At 35.5% G+C, this 10,484-nt stretch overlaps 1 protein-coding gene and 1 long non-coding RNA gene across 2 annotated transcripts; both read right to left on the minus strand.

Annotated features, from left to right (window-relative positions):
* Nucleotides 1–558: 558 nt before the first annotated feature.
* On the minus strand, nt 559–6,791 carry LOC120183372. The gene is made up of 5 exons (XR_005521941.1): nt 6,655–6,791; nt 6,267–6,304; nt 6,101–6,146; nt 1,005–1,170; nt 559–890 (listed from the first exon to the last, which is right to left on the minus strand). It is a non-coding gene; the product is annotated as an uncharacterized LOC120183372 (long non-coding RNA).
* A 200-nt stretch (nt 6,792–6,991) lies between these two features.
* On the minus strand, nt 6,992–7,693 carry LOC120183386. The gene is made up of 3 exons (XM_039188097.1): nt 7,552–7,693; nt 7,263–7,461; nt 6,992–7,043 (listed from the first exon to the last, which is right to left on the minus strand). The coding sequence occupies exons 1-3, from the start codon at nt 7,691–7,693 to the stop codon at nt 7,004–7,006; spliced, it is 381 nt and encodes a 126-aa protein (XP_039044028.1). The 3' UTR covers nt 6,992–7,003.
* Nucleotides 7,694–10,484: the final 2,791 nt, after the last annotated feature.

Here is a 10,484-nt window from a genome sequence, read left to right on the forward strand (position 1 = left end):
ATTCTCAAACTATATATCAAATCGAAGCAATCATAAGTACCATTATTATCATCGTCACTATTAATCTAAGCATCCACATAAACAACAATTGCCATGTTTAGTAATAGGGTAGGACTCATGGGAGAAACCCTACATTAAGATATGACAATGACATAAAATTAGTAAGTCGTTTTTTGTATAACATCGGTAGTCAATTCATTAGTTGATTAATCCATATATAGTATTGCAAAATTTTATTATAAAATAATTATTCTAATTTAAATTGCTCTATTTACAACATCAAAATTCGAATTCCTGATATTACTAAAAGGACCTAGCACCTCATCGTGCTAGACCAATTAACAGTTGTATTACATCCGATCATAGAAATATTAAAATATATATATTAAGGTTGATAAATAATGTGTTTCGAGTCTAAATTGGTAGCAAAGAACTTAAATCTAAACCGGTACACTCACCAATTCAATGCTCACTACCTTGATGAGAAGCTCTTGTCCAACGAAATGCCAATTTTGTTGTCTTCAACCATAACAAAGTCTATGAAGCAACACATAACACCTCACATGATTGATGGTCATGCCTACCCTTAATCTTTTTCAAATATGTCATCAATCACCATGGAAGTTACCACTGTTACAGTTCATACCTAAACAGCTACACTCCACATAGGATTTATGCCCTTCTTCAAATGACAAAACAAAACCACATGATTTCTTCACCTAATTTTCTCATGGAGCATATTCTTTTACCATCAAAATCTCCCCACATAACTTCTGTGGCCTTTGGTCTAATTTTTTGCCTTCCTGCCATGCCTGCCCTACCAAAACGTTCAGGTCCTATATGCTGAATGTATATCACAGCCTCATCATTGAACGGATACGGGTGTTTCACTGCAAAACAATAATCATATTACTAATTTTTTTTGTTAAAACATAGTAACACAAAGTAGGACAAATTCAACACTCAAATCGACCTCATAATTAGCAATAATTAATAATCTTCACCTGGTTTGGGAAAGTGACTTGGATATTAATCGAATATCCAAGAGACCATCCCCGAATTCGTAGGCCAAATCACAGGGCTGTTCAGTTGACAGTACTTCTTTTGTTTGAGTCACCTCAAAATAAAACGGGCATAACTGATTTGCAAAATGACCCACAATTGATCCACCTAAGAAACAATATAGTTTTTATTAAATCAAAAATTTCTCCACAGGCTTAACTCGACCACACATGAACAAACATACAAGTATACAAAGAAGAGAGAGGGGAGAGAGGGAGGGGGGGAGAGAGAGAGAGAGAGGTTTTATAGTACATGAATTATTACTTGAAATGCCTAAATCCAAATTTAGAGATGCATTACCAGAAATTTTGTACATCAATAGTAGGCAATTGTAGATTAAACGAACCAATAAGCACATTTATTTAAGGATTAAAAAGCGCATGGAGCACATTTGAGTATACAAGAGCAGCAAAACTAAAATTTCTCCATGTGATAGCATCATAGATCAAGAAATCTATTTCATTACTTCTCCTTTATTTATTTAAAAAAGATATTTCTAACCATTTAGAGATAACCATACTTCCCCATATATAAACCTTCACTAGCTAGTAATATCTTTAACACCCCAATTTAGGGGCTAAAATTAAGAAATTATAAAGTGGTGGATTTAATTTGGTATTTTGAAAGAAACAGTGGGTTAAATTGCAAAATTTTAAAGTTGGTAGATCTTTTTTTGAAATGCATGAAGTTCAGTGGCTAAACTCTTGGTTTAACCATTTTTAATTATGAGATGATATAAACCCTAATTTCTTGTATGTTTCTGGAATTTTTTTTCAGTTTTCCCTCTCCCGTCAACCCCTCTTTCAACTCTGATCTACTCGTCGTCCGACCTCCGATCGATGATCCGAAACCACCATCGAGTTCGTTGTCGAGCGAGGAACAAAACCCCTCAAAGCTTTTGTCGTGAATCGTCGCCGTTCGTCGTTAATTTCAGTCGGAAGTATCATCGGTAATAACTCAATTTCAATTGGTTTTTCGTCGATTCGTGTTCCTTGCATCGTTCCGAGTCTGCCGGTGTCATCCTTGGTCTCTGTCGATGGCGGCGCGTGAGGAGGTGAAGCGATCAAAGTTTTCGATTTGTTGAAATCGAGCTCTCCGCTGTTCAAAATTGTGAACCGGGCTTTGTAAGTATCTTGAAATTGTTAAAAATAATTTTTAGGAATTTTTCCGGGAATTTAGCATTGTTCACGCGCCGCCACTGCGCGTGGGAAAGGAAAAAGTGACCGGTTTTGGAACTGTTTTGACCGGTCATAACCCGACCCGACCCGTTGACCCGACCCAATCCGTTGGCCACTCGTTGACCATTGACATTGACCGGCGTTGACCATTGTTGACCAAAACTTGACAGGCTTTGACCGGGCATTAAATGACCTTTAACTTTGACCGAGAATATCTATCCTAACATTTTTCGACGTTCCAAATCTGATTCCGCAGTCCGTTTTTCGAAATTCGAACCCAAAGGCCTCGAAATTGCTGGTCAAACCGTTGACTTTAATTTTGACCAAAATTCCAAATTTCTGAAAAGTCATATTTTATGCATTCGACGTCTTGAATCCGAATCCGAAGTCCGTTTTGCCAAATTCGAACCCGGTAAGCTATTTTTCACTGATTTATCGCAATTAAGCTCCGTTTCTGATATAATTTATGTTGATATGTATCTGAGGAATTATTGGAAGTTGAATTGAAGATCAAAGGCGTTCGAATGAAATTTTTATGGTCAATCAGTATTATACGAAAATCGAGGTAATACTTTACTACCTCTTTATGCTTTATAGAACATGTTGGTATTGGTAAATGCATGAATGGAAATGTTTGGTCTCATATGTATAATTAATGAAGATCTACACTAGATACAATACGGTAGAAAGTAGGTAACTGAATATGGCTCAGATGACTATTATAAGAAATTGAAAGACAATTGGAATTAAATTACAAGTTCTGGAATTAGTGATAAAAGAATCAGCCAAGATATGTAGATTATAATTTATCTCGTTAAAGGTACTTAGATGATAAATTATGAGAATATTTCGATTAGGTAAAATTATAAATTACCCTTATGTTGGAAAATGACAAGAATTGTCCCTGGAAGTGGATTAATAAATCTGAAAAGAATTAATGATCTGCTAAAACTATTGATGTGCATAAGAAATGTTAGTTTTACTTGGAAATTATGGATAACCGGTTTTTAACCCCAAGAAGGTTTATGCTAGATACTAGAAGTCTTTTAAGGAATCATTTCAAGATCAAAGAATGCTCGAGGAAGCAATTAATCATTGGATCTCTATATTATATTATTTTCGTTAAGAGCTAATGTCGAAATTATCTGGTTAAGAAATTACGAAAATGTCCTTGAGAGGTAAAATAGTCAGAGTTGACCCTAAAGGAGAAAGTACTTTGAGGATTTGTACTTCACTCGATTAAGTACGAATTTAATTATTAAGATCCTGTCTTTGTAAAGAAAAATTCAAGATTTTTCGTTTGTAAAATCCGAGAAGGCACTTGACCCGAAAATATCTGAGTTATGAGTAAATACCTAAAGAACAATTTATCGGAGGGTGCTCTTTTATCAGAATTGTTCGAAAAGACTGAAATAGATAATAAATTAGAATTAAATAATAAAACCGGATGGAGGGAAAAGATTGAAATACCGTAAATCTATAAAATGACCAAAATACCCCTGTCATAGAAATGACCCAAGAATATCACCAAGCTCATGAATGATTGGATATCCTCGAGCTCTGAAATGAATGGAATAAAACTGAGCATCAAAATGACCAAAATACCCTTATGGCCTATATTAAGTAAATATCTTGGATTAATTAAAGAATCCAAATAAGAATAGGTGTTGGATTACCTTTAGAAGTTATGGAACAGAGCTTAAGTGAGTTCATCAATCTTAATGATATGTCAATACCTGAACGCATAGATGTTACTTGAATGTTTGTTCGCCTTCTCAAGTTTGGTTCGATGATAATTTTGGAAGTACTCAGCCCAGCCCAACTCTATATCACCTTCGATACTAAGAAATATATATTCATTAGACAAATAAACCTCGAAGACCAAATTGAATTGAACGAAAGTACAGTATGTATACGAATTTCAGAAACGTCTGGATTATCCTAGAAAAACCCCAAAGTATCCAAAATTGACTTGAATGCTAAATGAACTAAGTAACCTCAAAGACTAAGGATTAAGTAAGAGATTGGAATAAGTTTGGAAACTCGGATGAACTTATATGATGTATTATCCCTATGGATTATGAACCACAAATCAAGTACATCAGCATTTCCTGGTATAGTTGAAACATGTAAATGAAATAAAGACCATTAAAATATTTGTTTCTCCTTAAGATTTATTCAGTGATGACTCAGAAGATGATCTGTGGATAAGAATATTTGGTATTAAAGAGTAAATACCCTGGAAGGTTAATGAATTGACAAGTTGGTAAGTATTGGTTCTGGGGCTATTCATCTAGAGTTGTTCGATAATCGGATTAATCGTCATAGATTGTAAAGATTCCGAATAACTTCAAATTTCATAGAGATTCAGAAAAGTTTTTGAAGAAGATAATCCCGATAAATCATATCCTGAATAACTGATGGTTATGTCAGTTAATGAACTTTTTAAATAGTTTTTCTAACTTCCGACATTCTATCGGTAAACTGAAGATTTGTGTCTCTCTACCCGATAAGATTATCCAATATCTCTGAATAATATCTGTAAACTCTGGTGTGTTCCCTAATCATATAAATATTTTATCTGATTTCCGACTTGAATTCTGTTTTGATATATGACCTGAATTTTGTTCTGATTTCTGATCTGGATTATGTTCTGATATCTGTTCTGAAGTCTGTTTTGATTTCTGATATCTCCGTTTAATGACGGAAAAATGTTTTAATTGGGGGGTATTGTTGAATGAAGTATTTCTGCAGGTTCCCCGGCTTTGTGTTCAGGGCCTTATATGATGTGTTGGGTTGGGTGTATGGTTCTGGGGAACCTACACATTCTGATGTGATGGGATGGGGTATATATATATATATATATATATATATATATATATATGTTTTAAAAAGATCTGTATCTTTTTACTGGTTTTACGGGAACACACTAGATAACCTATTCTGATCTCCTGAACTCAGTCATCCAAAATATTTGTCTGAACTGAAAGCTCATTGTCCGTTACCATCTGAAATATCAGTAGGATCTCTGCTCAGCATAAAAATCTGTAAATGCTCGAAAATAATAAGGATATGCATGTTTATCTGTATCTCCACGTTCTTCAGCATCATCTGGTAGTTCTGTATTACTGAGCTTTTCGAAGCTCACTCTATTACTCACCTTTTCAGGTTAAAAGAATTGTACCAGTGCATCTATCGACTTCAGTAAGGGAGTTCTTTCGGCGTTGTTGTAGAGTATGGTACATGTGATTAGGGGGCATGTAATTGTATTTTGATTTATATACGAGTCTGGAAATCTATTTTATTTTTAAATAGCGACAACTGATTTTATTAGTTTACATGTACTAATAAAAAAGTTTTAAATTTTCTGCTATTTTTACAGTGGGTCGCTCCGGTGACCCAAATGTGACACCCCGGATCGGATCTGGTTACCCACATCGGTCTGAGGGGTAACATATCCCGTCTTTATCATTAGTCCGAGTTCACTCAGTTGCTTAGCCTTTGCAATTTCCTGTGAAACACGGTAGAAAGCAAACAACAATTTTACTAAGGCTCGACTTGAACTTCCCATATCTCACATTATGTCTAATTCTATTTCTAAATAAATGGTCAAGTATTCACCAAAATTAGCTCAAACATAGCATTCAACATCAAAGCAGGAATCAAGAATCTAAGTCAGTCTTCTTCACCTTTCATAAAATAAATCATAACAAAAACCTTTGTAGTTGAGGGTGAAATTACTAATATGAAATAGCTAATATACTAGATTTAACCTTTCTAATCAACCCAAAGTGGAGGATATATGCTAGCAAAGAGGAAAGACCATCTTAACAATTCAGAGTAAATCTTCACATACTTACCAATAAAACGTCCATATTTCTTCCCATTATTGCCAGAAAATATAGTCTAAAAGAGAATAAATTAACTCTCAGATAGTTAATTGCAGAGGGAGAGTGTTAAAATTTGATGAAAAAAGAATGACAAATATGGAATTTAATAGCTTCATCATATTAATCTAGAACTAACCTTCTTGAAGTATTTCACCCAAGCAATAAGAAATGGACCTAGATGAGAGAAACATATTATTAAATCTTTCAGAAGTAAAGTTCACAAGAAACATCATCATCTTGCATAAAACAAAAACAACATATATGCAAAATTAGAGGCAACACATAACATGTAGACTCTAAATATTGAAAATTACAAAGCATCAATTTCATAAAATACAATACAACATGTGTGTATGGGTAAATACACATCTATGCATATACAATGGCCCAATGCACAGGTAAACTCAACATATATAATATTTAAAAATTCCTTTGTCTCTTAGGAATTTGTATCTGTTTTCGAAACTAAAAGTATTTAAGTCATACAAAATACCAAGGTGTAGGCAATAACTCAAATGAATTACCTCATCTGGTTCTGCAGTTAAAGACTTAAAAGGGAATTGTGGTGTCTTTATCAGATAGAATGTTGGAAGCAGTTTCGTTCACTAATTTAGGATCATGATATCGTGTGCCAGCTATCTCCCAAGCTATCTAAATAAGCTTGCATTGCATTCTAATATGTAAAAGTGATTCTGGGAAGCACTTGAATTAAACTATTTGTACAGTTCTCTACTTGTTTCTATTATTCCATGTCTCGTGTAGTAATATATTAGATGCAGACTTAGAAATGTGAAGTTGGAAGGGGGAAAATAAGAAAAGCAACAAACTTATCCAAAAAAAAAAAAGCAACCTGGGATTGAGTAATTGAAGAAATCAATGGCGTCTTTCCTCCAAAATGTCTCCAATTTTTTTCCTAAAAAAGAAGAGAATATGAGCTCTTATTTTACTTTACTTTAAGTACTTGTACCTCACAATCTTACTGAACACAGGAATTTGGATATATGAACTACAAAGATTCTCCAAATATATGAAAAACCTTAGAAAATCCGACTATAATGATGTAACTCGCTGTATCTTACGCTCGTATGTCTAAACAAATAAAGAAAAGATAAGAAAATGTAAAATGAAAGACCAGAGATAAGCAGCCGGATTATAAGAATTGGGGTCCAAAGGAATCAAATCCTTGAGAGGATCAAGAAATGTGACGACATCCATTTCATCCAAGTGAGGATCAAACAACGCCGTCTCCGAAGCTCCATTCACCCGTTCTCCAACTCCAGCTCTAGCTCTAGTAGCAACAACGATCCCCCTTCCACCGTGCAATCTTAGACCTGAAAAAAACTCAGGAACAACAAATTGTATCACACTAAAAAAATACCAATGTGTATGATTTTAGTAATGTCAATAGAACTGAAACAGACCTTGAAATGATGAAAGACGAAGAGCAAGCGGAGACGGAGAGGGTGAGGTTGGGTTTATCGAAACCAGGCCTCCGCCCCTATACTTCGAGCAAGTAGGCGTCGGAAAAGCTAAAGGAATCCAGCATCCACCGATAGTCGTCATCTCAATTCCAACACCGTCCACTCTCGCAGTTTTGCAACTAAGTCTGCTTTTATTATTGGGTAAACTACATGGTCACTAAAGTTCGAGTAAATTTATCTTTTACTCTTGAAGTTTTAAACGTTACAAAAAAGTCACTAATGTTATTGTTTTTAACAAAAGGGTCACCCGACCGTTAACCCCAATAGTCGTGTGATAAAAGTCTGACATGACAATTAGGGAGGATCAATTCAGTGTTAAAAGTGTTCTATCAAAAACAAAAATATAGACTTAGTTACTCTGATTATTTCTCGTTCTCTGGAAAGACAAACTGCAGGTCCTCATTGTCTCTGTATACTTGAACAAGAGCAGGAGCAGCTGCTTTGTATGAAAACACCCTAAGCTTTGCATGCACAAGCTGCGAAGAAAAAACTCCAAAACCTATAAATGACAATACGCTATCATTTGCTTGTGTCACCCATTGCTTTTGTGGAATGAGGAGAAACCATTTTATTATTATTTTTGACAAGCTTGTTAATCATCTTAGTACCGAATGCTTGTTAAGCATTTCTGACGGAAAAGAGTAGTGAAGTTGGGCCTACGGCTACGTCAATGTCTGCTAGTAGTCGTTGATGTTGAAATTCTAGAAGGCCGGTTGATTTTCAAATTAAGGGGCTGGTTGATTTTCAAACTAAAGGGTTGGTTGATTTTCAAATTAAGGGGCTGTTTTGAATTCAAAATGGGTGGTTGTTTTAGTTGAAATTGGCAATGAATAATTACAAAATTAAGTCATTGAACTTTAGGGTATTTACAAGATTAGTCTTTAAGCTTCAAAATCATCCCAAAATCCCAAAACCATTTCTTTCTCCCAATACTAGAGAGATTTCTTATGAGTAGTGAGTGTTTTGTAAACACCTGTAAATTTTCTCTCTTAGTAAAAGATCTGCAGCAGTCTGGAGACGTAAGCAAAATTGACTGAACTCTGTTATCAATTTTGGGTATTATTTTTCCACTTTTATTTCGTATTTTCACTAATCTGGTTATAGGGAAATTACTAGTACTCGTTTTATTTCCTAACAACTGGTATCAGAGCTTTTGGTTGTGAATTTTGTCAATTTTTTTGCGATGTTACTATTTATTACTATTTATTATTGTTCACGTGAATAGTGAATTTTATGAATAGTAAAAAAATTATCGGCGATACGAATTTGTCGACGGAGGTGTTCTAATATACGGTGGTTCGCAAGAATTGTCAGAAACGATCCAAACGAAGCCAGATTCGAGTGGGGGCAATAGTTGCATATGAAGGGAAGGTGAAAATTGAAAAGTTCGATGGTGTGGACTTTGGCTTTTGGAATATGCAGATTGAAGATTTTCTGTACTAGAAAAATCTATATCAACATCTCTCGGGAAAGCAACCAGAGGGCATGAAGAATGAAGACTGAGATCTTCTCGACAGACAAGCCCTCAGAGTCATCCGACTGACGTTGTCCCGAAATGTTGCTTTCAACATAGCAAAGAAAAAGACCACGACGGGTCTTATGGCGGCTCTCTCCAGTATGTATGAGAAGCCATCGGCCTCAAACAAAGTTCATTTGATGAGGCGATTATTCAATTTGCGGATGGCGAAAGGGGCATCGGTGGCACAACACCTAAATGAACTCAATACAATCACAACCCATTTGAGTTCCGTAGAAATTGAATTTGATGATGAAGTTCGAGCTTTAATTCTCTTATCATCTCTACCAGACAGTTGGAATGCTACTGTTATAGCAGTCAGTAGCTCGTCAGGAAATAGTAAATTGAAATTCAACGATGTTCGGGATCTGGTATTGAGTGAAGAAATTCGACGGAGAGAATCGGGTGAAGCATCAAGCTCCTCAGCTTTGCACACAGAGTCCAGAGGGAGAACTTCATAAAGAAATTCAAATCGTGGCAGATCCAAATCCAGAACGGGAAAATCAAGAACGAGAAAGAAATATTTTACCTGTTATAATTGTGGCAAGAAGGGTCACTTTAAAAGAGATTGTCGAGCACTGAAGAAAAACATCGGCGCACAGGAATCTGCCGATATGACAGAAGAGGCAGGTGATGCCATGATTCTAAACGTCAACAGTTCGATTAAATCATGGATCTTGGATTCAGGGGTATCTTTCCACTCTACCCCATGCCAAGAAATCATGGAGAACTATGTCAGTGGTGATTTTGGGAAGGTTCATCTAGCTGATAATGAAACCTTGAAGATCATCGGAAAAGGAGGCATCCGACTAAAGTTGCCAAACCAGACCACCTAGAAGTTGAAAAGTGTGAGACATATTCCATGCCTAAAAAATTTTTTGATTTCTGTTGGGCAACTTGATGGAGAATGATACATTACAACCTTTTCAGGCTGTGAATAGAAGATTACCAAAAGAGCAATCGTCATTGCTCGTGGTAAGAAGACTGGTACTCTCTATGTAACCACAAACTTAGAGAATATCATTGTTGCAGTAGATGTTGATAGAAAATCAAACCTATGGCACCAAAGGCTTGGTCATATGTTGATAGATTGGCAAACCTATGACACTTTTTTCAAAAGGGAAGCTGTCTGATCTAAAGAATGTTGATGTCAGACTATGCGAGGATTGCATCTTTGGAAAACAAAAGAAAGTCAGCTTTGCAAAGATTGGTAAGATACTCAAGGCTGAAAAGTTAGAGTTGGTTCATACTGATGTATGGGGGCCATTTCCAGTTCCATCTTTTGCAGGCTCGTTATATTATGTCACCTTTATCGATGATTCTATGAGGAAGATGTGAGTTTATTTTCTGAAGAAGA

This window comes from Hibiscus syriacus, unplaced genomic scaffold (genome assembly GCF_006381635.1).
Source record: "Hibiscus syriacus cultivar Baekdansim isolate YM2019G1 unplaced genomic scaffold, ASM638163v2 tig00112759_pilon, whole genome shotgun sequence".
NCBI classification, from domain to species: domain Eukaryota; kingdom Viridiplantae; phylum Streptophyta; class Magnoliopsida; order Malvales; family Malvaceae; genus Hibiscus; species Hibiscus syriacus.